The sequence below is a fragment of the Lontra canadensis genome, unplaced genomic scaffold (genome assembly GCF_010015895.1).
Source record: "Lontra canadensis isolate GAN:19392208 unplaced genomic scaffold, GSC_riverotter_1.0 scaffold3, whole genome shotgun sequence".
Lineage (NCBI taxonomy): Eukaryota > Metazoa > Chordata > Mammalia > Carnivora > Mustelidae > Lontra > Lontra canadensis.
The window spans coordinates 43,561,131-43,575,418 of record NW_022630997.1 but is presented as its reverse complement, the minus strand read 5'-3'; the positions used below and the strand labels follow the sequence as shown (position 1 = coordinate 43,575,418).

The 14,288-nt window shown below is 43.2% G+C and overlaps 1 protein-coding gene across 5 annotated transcripts in view; it reads right to left on the bottom strand.

The window, feature by feature from the left end:
- ASCC1 (activating signal cointegrator 1 complex subunit 1) overlaps nucleotides 1–14,288 on the bottom strand; it is a 106,633-nt gene that overhangs the window by 9,964 nt on the left and 82,381 nt on the right. For 2 of the 5 annotated variants that reach the window (XM_032840894.1, XM_032840876.1), the window contains exon 10: nucleotides 6,531–6,668. The exons of 2 other annotated variants lie outside the window; for them this stretch is intronic. In XM_032840894.1, the coding sequence (XP_032696785.1) occupies nucleotides 6,546–6,668 (123 nt within the window). In that variant the 3' untranslated portion in view covers nucleotides 6,531–6,545. Of the gene's footprint in view, nucleotides 1–4,853; nucleotides 4,881–6,530; nucleotides 6,669–14,288 lie in introns of those variants that run through there. One more of the 5 variants, XM_032840904.1, reaches the window with a different exon arrangement.

Below are 14,288 nucleotides of genomic sequence, written 5' to 3'. Positions count from 1 at the left end.
CTGGGGCTACACTCTGAGTCATAGCACCTAACAAAGCTGCTTGACGACTTTCAGTTCCTGACTCTACAGGGTCAGTATTTTGTTACAGACAGGACAAAATCTGATTGCATTCCTCTACCTAGTCAACAACATGTAGTAGAAGCACCCATTAAAATAAATAGAAGATAAGGTTCCTAACCCACCAGTGATTCTGCCAATCCCAAGAGGAATCCAGAACATTCAGGCATACCAAACAGCCTTCTACTGGACGATATCACACATGCAAATGATAATATTTATCAAAAAACCTTTTACTCAACTTGGACTGAAGCCAGCATCCTAAAGTAAACGCTCTTTACTACAATTCTTTACTTTAAAAGCTTTCAAGTGTGTCAGACGGAGGCATGAGCTATACTCTGAGAGGCACCTGCCCTCGTGATTAGCACATTTATAAGGCAGAATCCAAAACGACATCAGGGCGCATCTCAGATGGGGGCCTGGGCGACTCGGTTGGTCAGGCGTCTGCCTTCAGTTCAGGTCATGATCCCAGGGTCCTGGGATCGAGTCCTGATTCGGACTCCTTGCTCAGAAGGGAGTCTGCTTTTCCCTCTCCCTCTGCCTGCCACTCTCCCTGCTTGTGCTCTCTGTCAAATAAATAAATAAAATCTTTAAAAAAAAAAAAACTCATCTCAGAAAGTTAACTGCTTAGATAACGGTGTCGAAGTGTAAAGGGCTTATGTTCTTCTGTTACGATGCAAGAGCTGCTGTTTCTTAAAATGTCAGTAAAATCCCAAGAAAGCCAGCCTTTCCGTACACATACCCAAGAAAAGCTTGGGTGGAATCTAGGGTGGGCCCTTTGCACAAAAGCAAGTGACTGTCTCTACACTTATTTTTGCATAAGCTCCATAGCCATGGACTTCAGCCACTGTCGCCTTCCCTCTTCCTGCAATTAGCGGCCTAGCAAAATGCCTGGGGTTCATTAAGGCTAACTTTATAAAGCCCAGTAAATATTGATTCTTCCACATGACATCAACTTGACCCCAAAGATCTATTTAGAGGTTGTATGCTGCATGGTCTTGTCTTTCAGAAAGGTGATCAGCTCTTGGCTGCATTGATTTACGCAATTAACTTCTCTTCCTGGCTTTGGCAGCCTGTTCAAACCATATCCACCCTTTTGCGTAAAGAAACACAGCCTGAAATGGTTATCTACTAATCCCTTTGTTGAACCTTAATTCGAAGTGAAAGCCACGTCAAGACTGGCAGATTGATAGCTTTGCAAACTGAAGCCTTGTAGTTTCAAAAAAGATATAACCAAAGGGGCAATAAAAGGCAAGACAAAACAGAACAAAAAGGGAACTCATAATACTTTCAACAAGTTACTGTTTCAGGCTTAGCAGCCTAGGGGTCCTCTACCGTCCATCTCCTGTGCCTAGGTTTCCAAGTGACAGAGCCACGGCAAGGGGCTGCCAAACGATGTGCCTGACCTCACTTTGCCTTATGTGGACAACCTCTGCACGGCGTGACAGCCAGCGAGCTCCTCATGCTTGAGCTTTAAAGTAAACAGGAAAAACGGTGATAAGAGCAGCCTGGAGAAGAGTTCGGCAGTCGGTCTACACTCACGGCCAGCTCACAGAAGCAGCATGACTGTATGAACGTGATCAGAGTGGCCAAGATCTGGTGGGATGAACAAGTCAAAGTCCCTTCCTTGTAAACTGTAAGGCTCTGCTGAAAATTAAGTATTTCCTATGATGTTTTTGAAATCTCTCTGCTCTCCTTAACTCTGGACTTATTTTACCTTTCTGAGTTGCCGCCGGTCTTTCGTACCTTTGGTAATGTCCCAAACAAATGGATTTCTTACCAGATGTCCCTAGAGCGGGGCTGATCGTCCTTGAGCCCCTCCTCTCTCCATGCTCTTATTCCCTCTGTATGTTGATGAGGATTTCGTAACCATTTTTCACCATTCTCCTATTTAGGCCTTGTTGTGTACCTTCAGTCTTAAAGCCTTTCTTTCAGTTCTATCAATTATTTCTAGTGACTCATTAAAATACAAGCTCTGTAAAGAGGAACAATCTTGTGTGTTATTCACAGCTGAATACTAACATACGCTGGAACCATATCTAGTAGACTGTGTATGGTCAATAAATATTTGCTAGAGAGAATGACAATGAAAACTAACGTTGTACATGTCTGCGTACCTTATCTGAAAAGTGAAAGCTATGACACGGGCTTGTTCAGACTGGATTTGAAGGTCTTACTTACAGGTTACCACCTAGAAACCCTTGAACAGACTCACCAAATTATATTCTCTCTAATCATATCTAAACTATAACTAGTTGTCAAGAAAGAATTTGCTGTTAGTAATGGAAATTTCACATACTCCTTTAAATTTCTGTTTCTTTTTTTTTTTTAATTTTAAAATTTATTTGTCAGAGAGAGACAGCATAAGCAGAGGGAACAGCAAGCAGAGGGAGAGGCAGGCTCCGCACTGAGCAAGAAGCCCACGTGGGACTCGATCCCAAGACCCTGGATCATGACCTGAGCCGAAGGCAGATGCTTGACCAACTGAGCCACCCGGGTACCCCTTCTATGTGTTTCTTATCTGTTAAAGCCTAGATCCCTTTTTTTTTTTTAATTTTTTGAAGACTTTATTGACTTATTTTACAGAGAGAGAGACAAGCAGGGGGAGTGGGAAAGGGAGAAGCAGGCTCCCTGCCGAGCAGGGAGCCTGATGAGAGGCCCGATCCCAGGACCCTGAGATCATGACCTGAGCCGAAGGCAGAGGCCCAACCCACTGAGCCACCCAGGCGCCACCCTACATCCCTTTCTTAGCTCAAATTCCTGATCTGGAATGTCACTGAGCACCTAATTCCATGCGTTTTCACACAAAGGCACACTATGTAGTTCTGTCTCTCAAGGGTTTACCATCTAGTTAGGGAAGCAGGGTGTGAATCAGAAGAGAGGAATGTGGATGACATGGGTGTGTTCACCTTGTGAAAAGTTGCTGATCTACTTTGTGATCTGGGCACCTCTGGATTATGTTCTACTTCAATGAAAAGGTTTACCTTAAAAAAAAAAAAAAGAAAAAAAGAAAAGGTTTACCTAAAACAACATAGGGGCCAGAGGTTAAACGTAAGAGGGGAGGTCCAGACAGCTAATACATGCACAGAAGCAAGAAAACAATGGGCACCGAAGGCACAGAGGCCAGCCAGTGGGCTGGAGGAGACGGGAGCCGAGCTGGGCAGCATAAAGGCAGAAATGGGCACAGTGGGCGTCCATGCCGACCAGGTTAAGTGTTTAGAGGGTCCCTAAAGAGTCATAGTGAAAAAGACTCAGTAAGGCTAGAGACAGAAGAACAGTGAATCACACGAAAGGACCCTAAGGGTCGGGTTCAGAAGGCAGACTCCATTCTAGATGGTAAGAACCACCGAAGGTTTCTGAGTAGGTTGGTGGGCCGACACAAAAACCGTCTTAAGGAAACTGATCTGGGTGTGGTATACTGTGGTGCCTGGAGGAGGGACGAGGGGAAAGTAAGGGAAACCAACAGTCCAGTAAGGTACTGAATATCTTTTTGACTAAGATAGTAGTTGCATGCCTGAAAAGATTGAAGCAGTTGTGAACTACTCTGAATGAAACCCAGAAAAGACTCTGTGACTTTCTGGGTGCAGGGGAGCCAGGAAAAGGAGATGAGAAAATCATGGGTGACAGGGTACACAGGAGGTACTGCAGACAGCAACAGAACATTTCTGAGAGAGAGCTACTTTATGGGGAAACATAAACAAAAATTTCAGGTCTGTTTACACACTCATGGATATTTCTTTGGCTATACATGTCCCGAGACCCCCTCCAACCTAGGGTTTTCCTGTTTTGCTCTGAGTACTCATGACATGAAATCTGTAGCACCGTTAAATGGAAAAATACCACCATAAAAAGCCTTACAACTGTTCATTTTTTAACTGAGTAGTTCTTTATATATTAGGAAATGAACCCTTTGTCTACATTATGCATTGCAAATACAGCCCTTGACCCATTTGTCATTTGACTTTGTTTATGGTGGTTTTTACCAGGTCGATTTAAATTTTTGCAAGCTCAAATATATAGTAAAGGAGACTTTTAACACAGCTAATGCCAGCGCTACTAAATGTATATTAAAAGAGCAGAGTGGGGTGCCTGGGTGGCTCAGTGGGTTAAACCTCTGCCTTCGGCTCAGGTCATGATCTTGGGGTCCCGGGATTGAGCCCCACATCCAGCTCTGTGCTCAGTGGGGAGGCTGCTTCCCCCATCTCTCTGCCTGCCTCTCTGCCTACTTGTGATCTCTGTCAAATAAATAAATAAAATCTTAAAAAAAAAAAAAGAGCAGAGTGACTCATACATACATAAGTACTGATAACGCTAATAAAATAAAGATTGTTACTGGCCACCTGACTGGGCAAGCGTGTGTGCCTGGCATCCTGCTGTGGGCTCCACGTGACCTTCTGACTGCACCCTCAAAACCCCAAGCAGCAGATACAATTCTTAATTCCCACTGTACAGCTGAATGTGGAGTTTAAAAGGCTTAAGTGATTTGCCCACGGGTACATAGCAAATAAAGGGTGCGAAACTGAGATTCATAAAGCTGGAAAAGGAAAATACAAAGCTGAGATTTAAACCCGGGAAGCCTACCTGAAGTCTGGGCTCTTGTACCCCAGCACCCCCAGCCCCTTCCCACATCCCTGCTTAAGCCACAGGGAGGGCTCTCCAGCCGGCACCACCTTGAGACGGAGATGAACACATTCTTCCACTGCTCACTCCTACTTTCCCTGCCACCTCTTATCTGGGACCTGGTATAAGAATCAGATGGCTGGAAGAGTTTTACTTGAATCCCTGATGAAAATGAACTCGAGGGGCTCTATTTAATTAGGTACCTGAAAGGGGAAAGAAGAAAAAAAAAAGCTTAAACTACAAAAGAAAAAAGAAACTTGGTTGTGTTCTCTAGCCTAAAGTAGTTCATGAAGAGCAGAGCAGTCTATTGTTTGGGAAATAAAAGACCTAGCAGGAAAAATTTAAATTAAAAAAGAATCACGTCAAGGTATTTAAATCATGCTGAGTTTTTTCTCCTCACTGTTGTTTTATAACAACTCCCTTGGGAATTTTGAAACCTAAACCATTTTCTTTCTGAAAACATCTCTCTCTCTCTCTCACACACACACAAACACACACACACACAGAGTCCTGTTGTGCTGGAAGCCAGCATTTTTAAAAAAGCCTGCTGTAGGGGCACCTGGGTGGCTCAGTGGGTTAAAGCCTCTGCCTTCAGCTCAGGTCATGATCTCAGGGTCCTGGGATCGAGCCCCTCATCGGGCTCTCTGCTCAGTGGAGAGCCTGCTTCCTCCTCTCTCTCTCTCTCTCTGCCTGCCTCTCTGCCTACATGTGATCTCTGTCAAAAAAATAAATAAATAAATAATAAAATTTTTAAAAAGCCTGCTGTAAAGGAACATAACAATGAATAGCTACACAAAACTATAAATATTTGATAAGGAAATAAAATTAGGATTTAAAACTTCAAATATTTGGGATACTACGTGCAAGCAATAAGTACCAATTTGGATAATTTAAAAAGAAAATTTTAGGGGCACCTGGGTGGCTCAGTCGTTAAGCATCTGCCTTTGGCTCAGGTCATGATCCCAGGATTGACCCTTTGGTCCTGGGATCAGGCCCCGCATCAGGCTTCCTGCTCAGCGGGAAGCCTGCTTCTCCCTCTCCCACTCCTCATGCTTGTGTTCCCTCTCTCGCTGTGTCTCTGTCAAATAAATAAATAAAATCTAAAAAAATGAATCATTTGGAAAAAAAAATTTAAATCTAAGTAAGTATAAATATGATGTTTCAGGGAACCCTGGGTGGCTCAGTCAGTTAGTGTCTGCCTTTGGGCAGGGTCCTGTGATCAAGCCCGGCATCAGGCTCCCTGCTTGCAGGGAACCTGTTTCTTCCTCTCCTCCCTGCTCGTGCTCTCTCTCTCTCTCTCAAATAAATTAATAAAATATTTATTTTTAAGTATAAATACGACGTTTGAAAACTGCTGTGCACACAGCTGCTGTCCTTTACTGAATACTCACAGTATCTTTAGAAATGGAATAAACTTTCCCTTTCACCAAGTAAAGAGAGAAATGTGGACCACCAAGATGAAGGTTTTGGTCTGTTAAAAATAAAATAAAAACAGGCCCCAAATGGAGTCCCCTGTGCTAAGCCCCACATCAGCAAACCAAGACAATATCTAACCTAATTGGAGTTTCAGCCCCTTCCAGGAATGTGACCTTTTCACCAGTCAATCTGGAATTCCATGGTCAGCACCAGAGAGCTCATCTGCCTGACAGACCCCTGTCCTCCCCTAAAGGAAGGTGACCTTGCCTGAAATAAACTACTTTTGGCTGGAAACTTCCTTTCTCTGCCCTGTTCTTCCTATAAAAAGCCTTTCATTTGGTACAGCTCCTTCCAGCTCTCTTCTATCTGCTAAGATGGGATGCTGCTGGATTCACGAATCATTAAATAAAATCAATCAGATCTTCAAATTTACTCAGTTGAATTTTGGTTTTTTAACAGGTCAAAACCAAGGCTTCCCTGACAGAGAAGTACGAGAGAAAATCCAACCATCCTTCTGTCCCTTGTTCACATGATCTGTGAAGCCTATCATTTCTAAGTTTGTTCATGTTTGTTTCCTAGGGAGAACACAGAGGGAATTATTGATTTCTAGTAATGTCGTGGTATACACTGAAAGAAAATAAATAGTGAGACTTAAGGGCTAACTGTGGTCATTTTTCCTTGTATTCATTTCAGACCTTCTACTTCTTCCTCCTAGGCCCTGTGACATGACCATCGAAGACCAGAAATAACTCCATGTGTAATTAATCTCAGACATAGGTGGAAAGAGGGTGAAGAGGAGCCTTCTCCTATCTGTGACCTCAAGCCACGAAACCAAATGAATGGTCAGTCCTCAAGAGCATAATGACAAACCTGTTGGGGATCTCCGCCCACGTGGCTTCCCAAATGATGTTTGTTCTCTTTCTTCTTAGACAAGGTAGTGGCCCCTCTCTCCAAAGATCTCTCCTTTACAAAAACCTAATTCTTATACTGGGAGGCCACAGCAAACTATCTGCTGCCCAACATGACTTCGCCAGGAGGAAATTCATTTCAAACTCCAAAATAAAAATCCCAAGTATCGAAGGCCTGTGAAATATACAATGATTCCTGGTATATTTGAGTTAAACTGACCCTCAGAACGTAAAGCAGTACAACTGAAAATAAGTACTGGTGTTCAGTTAATGCAAGTATTTGGCAGGATGTACTGGGTCCCAGTTCTCCAGAGGTAAGGATGCTTCCTGTCGTTTTCATGTGTGGCACTCAGACTTTAGACCCAAGTAGAAGAAACAAGAGTATCAAGTGCATGATACTTTGAGATTTTCCCAGTGTTTTTCTTCTATAATCTGTTTTACAAGTTCTATTTCTTACAATTACTCCCCAGGCTACAGATGAAAGTAACAGTAAATAACACTATTTTGTACTTAATAACAATGCTTACCCACCTACCTCCCTACCAGGGATGAGGATGAATGGAAGAGAGTCTGACAGGCACTCAGAGCTCTGTAGGAAGGCATTCCCAGCATGAAGCCTTGCTGTGGTTAAATAACACCTTTCCTCTAAGGATCTAAAAGTATCTCACAAAGCTCATTAACCCTTCAAACAAACTGCTGTGACATACACCAGAGCTGAGCTTCATTATTTAAAACAAAAGAACCAGACAGGCTAAGACCACTAACATTGTGATACAAATTTAGGAGATCCCAGGACCAGGCCCAGAACACAGGCCGGTAGAAGACCACATCCACAAGGCACTGTGCTATGTGTGTCACAATTTGAGCAACACATCTGTGCCAGAGAATGCCAAGAGCGGCAGTTCCATTCTTGGGCCATGTGTACGCAATCACTCTGCAAAGAAATTGTTCATGGGGTTCTATGGCCAAGAATGAAAAAGAAATAATGGGAAAAGCAATCCTCACAACAAAAGCAACAAAACAAATAATGGCATATTTCAGACGCATTCTTCATGAAACTGGCCTCCACGCACAAGATGAAGACTTTGGGGCGCAGACAGAAAGTAATGGACATCAGACTAAAACTACAATAGGTTTGAACAATATCACAGCTCCACATACATCACAGTACTAATCTCACTTAGAATTAGGATCACAAATCAGGGTTTTTTTTTTTTTTTTTTTTTTTTCCCACAACTAAGTTCTGTTTCAAAGTTTTGTTAAAATTCCCCTAACCTAAAAAAATGATTATGAATTTCTGCCAAGGTGCCATGCAATTCAAATTCTCAAGACTTTCTGTACCTTTCATGTTTCCTCTGGCTACATGTGACATCACTTCTGAAGAGAGTAAATGTGGGAGATATGAAGACAAGAAGGAAAACGGGGATCCAACACATCCAGGGGTCAAAAAAAAGGTCTCCATCTGCTTTTAAGATATTCACGAAGACTGTACTCATATGGATTCTTTCTAAAGATCGCAAAAGAACACAACTGAACCTATTCAAACTAAGCCATGTTCCTCTACACAAAGACAAAACACACACAACTTCGTCTGAAAAACAGAGACAGGAACTTCTTTTCTTTTGAGAGAGAGATCAAGATGGTTCTTAGGGCAAACTAGACTTTAATGCTTTCCTGTCAATAACCACAGAGCCACTCCTTCCCCCAAGTTCTCCATCTTTAAACAGGGACAATGCTTTCCAAGCATGTGCTGTGCTGGAACAAGATAAATTGTAAGATGGAATTCTGAGCTCTGGGTATGATTGTCACTTATGGCCTATAACCATTAATTCCTCATCAGAGGAAGCAAAAAGCAGAGTTTCCTTTAAAGATAAAAGGGCAAAGTTTTTGTAGAACTCTGACAGCTTCGAGTCTCTGCGGTCATCATCTGGTCTCACAGGACTGTAGTATTTTTAAAGACTGGCATAGGAACACTGCCTTCAGAATAAAGAAAGACTGGAACAGAATACCTGCTTCAGCATAAAAGCCAATGGGGCTGGCAGGTACTTCCTATCCTAGAATTGTCTCCAAATACAGCCCTAACTCTGCCCAAGATGCCACTTTTAATCTGAAACCTCAAGTTGCAGTGATCAAGTGGCGAGAGTGCCAATAATAATAGCTAATAACAGCCAATAAAAAAAGGACATAACGTACTTCCAGAAAGGTCTGGGGCACCATGCCTCCAAGGAGCAAGGTAAAGGCCAGACTGGGGGAGGAGCAGCCCCTGACATCATCAGTTGCCTGCATCAGGGAAGCAGCAGGAAGATGCTCCGTGCATCTCCATGAAAGGTGGACCAAGAGCTTGCCTGTCCCCGGAGCACAAGCCCCATCTCCAGTGACTGCCACAGCACACGAACACTCTGAGGCTCCTTACATGGAATGGGGACGTGAACCTGGAAGTCCTTCATTCATTCTGCTCTCCCAAAACTCCTGCCTGTCTTAGCTGTAGTGAACAGGAGGCATGACCCAAGGAGGCGCCAGGCACAAGCCAGACGAACAGAGCCGGGGGAATAAAGGCTTCAAAACTTCCCTCAGATAATCACTCAGGGCTGCACTTTTGGATGCTTGGCCTGAGCCTCACTGCTGACGTAAGGATTATCAAGTTTAGTTTAAGACTCTGCTGGTAAGGCCAAATGACCTATTAGAGAGTGAATTAAAACAGCTCCATACAAACAGGACGCCAGGCAGTTCTGCTGAGCACCTCAATACTCAAAATGCCAAGGGACTTCCCCTCCCTGCAGGGCTGCTTAATTTTAAAAAGCAGCAAGAAAAAAATTAGGGGCAGAGGCAGGAGGAAGGAAGAGGCCGTGCTGACAGGGCTGCTGAGCCTAGACCGAAGCTCGCAAACCACAGCACGCTCTGCCCCGCTCCCCCACAGCAGGGAGAACTCACTGCAGAGATGGGCGCCTGGGAGCTGGGTTTGCCAACAGATTGGTTTTGGCAGAAGCCTCGCCTCCAGGCATGGATATTACTGCTTCAGCAGGGCAAAACTGCCCCTGGCAGCTCCGGGCTAGCCGACACCTTTCAGTGCCCCAGTAGGGGCCTTTTCAGGACGAATGCAGAGACTGTTTCTGCAGAGAAATCCTTTCCCTCAGAAGGCCCCTTCACGATCTGTCAAATAGGTCAGCACTCTTGCATTTTCGGTCTGGTTGTCTTCCCTCAGGTATCATTCAGAACTGTCCCTCATGCACAGGCAACAGAAGGTGTTGGATCTTGTATTATGTACCCGACAAGAAGTGCAAGTCAGCAGAAAGAAACCCCGGAAAGGGAGCACCGGGGACAGCAGCAGAGACAATTTCTTCGGGGCCGGGCGGTCTCTAGGCACACGGCTTGAGGGAGCCTGGGCATAAAGGGGCTGACTACAGTGCCAAGCAACAAATTCAGAGAGAGAACAAAGTAAGGGGGAGAGAACAAGGCCATTAGGCTCGGCCCAGCTCCATTCCAACTTTTTCTACGTGAGAACAGCTTCCAGAAGTCAAAGAGCAAATCAGATGCCCGTTGGCAACATTTGACAGCGGCAAGAGTACCCACACATAGAGATAACAATTGCCCAAATAATGGCTAAGGTGGTGACGGCTCCTGGGAGGATGGGAGAGACGGGGACACCTGGATCCTGGATTCTCAACAAAGTCACCTGATTACAGACAGGAGATACTGTGTCCTCTGTCAGAACCCCAGCCCCAGTAACACCACGGCAGCGTTACATATGAAGACACACACCTGGTTGTCTATAAGCCAGTTCACATGGCCTCCTTCCCCTCTGCAAAGGGCTACAGGTCAAATAAGCAAAAGGCCTTGGAAGTGGGATTCGATTATCATCCCCCCACCACACCTCAGGGATTACAAGAACAAGACCCCTACAATTTAAGAAAGTGGTTTCAATGTTTTAACCTACAACTGAAAGAGTAAACTTTGAATTGGTGTTCTGGTTGATTTATATCCTGTGTTTTCACTTTTAATTTGTAATAACAATGCTCGCATTTGAGCACAAACTATAAAATTGTTTCATCACTGGGATAGAGGAAAGAGGACATTGTTTCCTAATTAGTCATCAGCTTAATAAGTTTCCTGGCATAAAGGACTTCACTCTCGTTTCTTTGATCTCATCACACCAATGTCCTCTAATAACACTTAGACATTGTTGGCACCAAGCCACCCAATCGAACCTGGTTCCACTTGGTCTGGTCTCTAGACAACAGGCTGCTTTAAAGAAGACAGTGCCCTGTTCCCATCGCTGGGTACAGATTTATATTCGGCTCCTGGTGTGTCTACACTGTAGCCAAAAACACACAATGGAATATACATACACAATGAGCTATTATTCAGTCTTAAAAAGAAACAAAATTCTGATACATGCTATGACACTGATGAATCGCGAAATAAGCCAGAAACAAAAGGACAAAATACTGTATGATTCCACTTATAGGAGATACCTACAGTAGTCAAATTTGTAGAGCCAGAAATCAGATCAGTGGGTGCTAGGGGATGAGGGGAGGAGAGAATGAGCAGTCACTACTTAATGGGTGCAGAGTTTCAATCTGGGATGATAAAAAAGTTCTGGAGATGGATGCTGGCAATGGTTGGACAACAGTGTGAACTTCACTTTAATGCCACTGAATTATACACTTAAAACCGGTTAAAATGGGAAATCTTATATTTTACCACAATTAAAAAAAACCATAATGGACCCCAATTGAACCATAATCCAACTCACTTCATTTGTGAACTGTACCCCAAATGATATGACTGGATCCCCAGAAATGACTACACAAGAGAGATGAGTATTTCCCACAACTGTAACAGGCATTCTGTTCCGAGTTCATGGAAATGTAATCAGACAGACCAAATACAACGGAGTATTTATTCTCCCTTCCCCAAATGCCAAGACTCTAGTTTAGTGTTTTATGTGCTGTAGATAGTCAAGGAAATATGTATTTCCTGTCGTCACCGTCTTTGCCAAACCATGGCCTCTATCTTGTCGCTCTGCAGGTTAGACCCTTCCAAAGCCGTCATCCCCTGCCACAGCCAAGACAACACATACGCGTATTCCAGAACCACCACAAAGATGAGTAACCAATAAACATAAATTCAAAAGAGAGTAAAGGGAGGAAAAAAAAACCCCAAAACAAAAACATCGTGTATGAACAGACAGCAACAGGCCAGAGAAGGAGCATCATTCTGGAGTGGATGTTGGCTCTGTCAAAAGATCAGCCGAGTGCTCGTTTTCCAGTTTCAATTTAATGATGGTTTCACCTCGCTAACAGTCATGTCTTGGGTTGCCCTCATTAGTGTTTTAAGACTTCACTTTCCAGGCAAAGTGACACATAAAGCAAAAGCAGAGGAAAAGTTTTGGTAAAATACTAAAATAAATATGAATCTTCCTCCTGGCTCCCACCCTGACCCAAGAACCTAAAATAAGACCCTATAAAACCAAACTGAAGCATTTCAAACTGCACTTTTATCTCTGATGCTTGAAAAAACTGCCCAATCACCTGACAGAAGTATTTTATTTATTTTCATATACAGTATATTTATTACTAGCAAAATATGAAAAAGCCCCTAATGATTTCCTGAAATCTCCCACTGCCATGAGTTTTGTTTTTCAACCATCAAGAATGGAGGAGGAGCCATATTTTATTACTAACAGCAAAATAATAGTGGCCGCATTTTGTCAAGAGGTCTTGTCCCAGGTTTGTTCTTAAACTCCACGTTTTTCTGATATTCATGCTAATTATAAAATATGCACAATTTATTTACAAGAGCAGTGTTCTTTATTTCTCATTCAATAATTTAAGATTTTTATTTATTTATTTGACAGAGATCACAAGTAGGCAGGTAGAGAGAGAGAAGGGGAAGCAGGCTCCCTGCTGAGCAGAGAGCCCGATGTGGGGCTCGATCCCAGGACCCTGAGATCACGACCTGAGTCGAAGACAGAGGCTTAACCCACTGAGCCACCCAGGCGCCCCTCATTCAATAATTTTTATTAATATATTCTGTAATAAGGCATAAATGAAATGGCAAAGAAATCATTGTTCATCTTTCAAGTTAATGAATGTGTACCACAGAGAAACATAAAATTAGTCTTGGCTATATTCTGAAATAAAAGGAGGTTAAGTGTAAATTCAAGTTCATTATGATCCATATCAGCTGAATCTTGCTATGTGGAGTATTAAAGTTGCAATCAAATTTAATTGAAAAATGAACTTCACTTATTAACAGAGGATTGTGAGTTACGAGCTATAGATATATTTAATGTGGGGCTCTCTTTTTCTTGAATTTAGTAAACTCATTTAAAAAAAGAAATAAATAGGGGCACCTGGGTGGCTCAGTTGATTAAGTGTCTGCCTTTGGCTCAGGTGATGGGTCCTGGAGTGGAGCCCTGCCTGGGGTTCCCTGCTCATTGGGGAGTCTGCTTCTCCCTCTGCCCCTCCCCCCGACTCGTGCTCTCTCTCAAATAAATAAATAAGATCTTTAAAAATAAAGGGACGCCTGGGTGGCTCAGTTGGTTAAGCGGCTGCCTTTGGCTCGGGTCGTGATCCCAGCATCCTGGGATCAAGTCCCACATTGAGCTCTTTGCTCCGCAGGGAGCCTGCTTCTCCCTCTACCACTCTGTCTGCCTGAGCTCACTCTCTCTCTCTCTGACAAATAAATAAATAAAATCTTTAAAAAAATAAAAAATAAAAAAAATAAAAATAAAAATTTGCTAGAAAAGATTCAAATAAATAACAATTCAATAAGATTGACTGTTAACTAAATACTTATGATATAACTAGTATATCTAGAGGGTCTATTAAATATGAGCATCATAGCTAATCATAAAGTTCTGTTGGGGGATGCCTGGGTTGCTCAGTCGGTTGGGCGGTTGCCTTTGGCACAGGTCATGATCCTGGGGTCCTGGGATCAATTCCCACTTTGGGCTCCTTGCTCAGTGGGGAGCCTGCTTCTCTCTCTGCCTCTGCCTGCCACTCTGCCTATTTGTATTCTCTCCTTCTCTCTCTGACAAATGAATAAATAAAATATTTAAAAAAAACAAAGTTGAGTTGGGTGAAATAAAAGAAAACTAAACTAAACTCTAACCATTTAGGTGTCAGCAGACTTTTCCCATAAAGGGCAAGGTGTCCATGTGGTGTCTGCCACAACTTCTCAACCCTGGCACTGTAGCACCAAAGCAGGCAGATGTGCATAGCCAAATGAGGGCGGCCGTGTTCCAATAAAACTTTATCTATGGACTGTGGCATTTGAATTTTA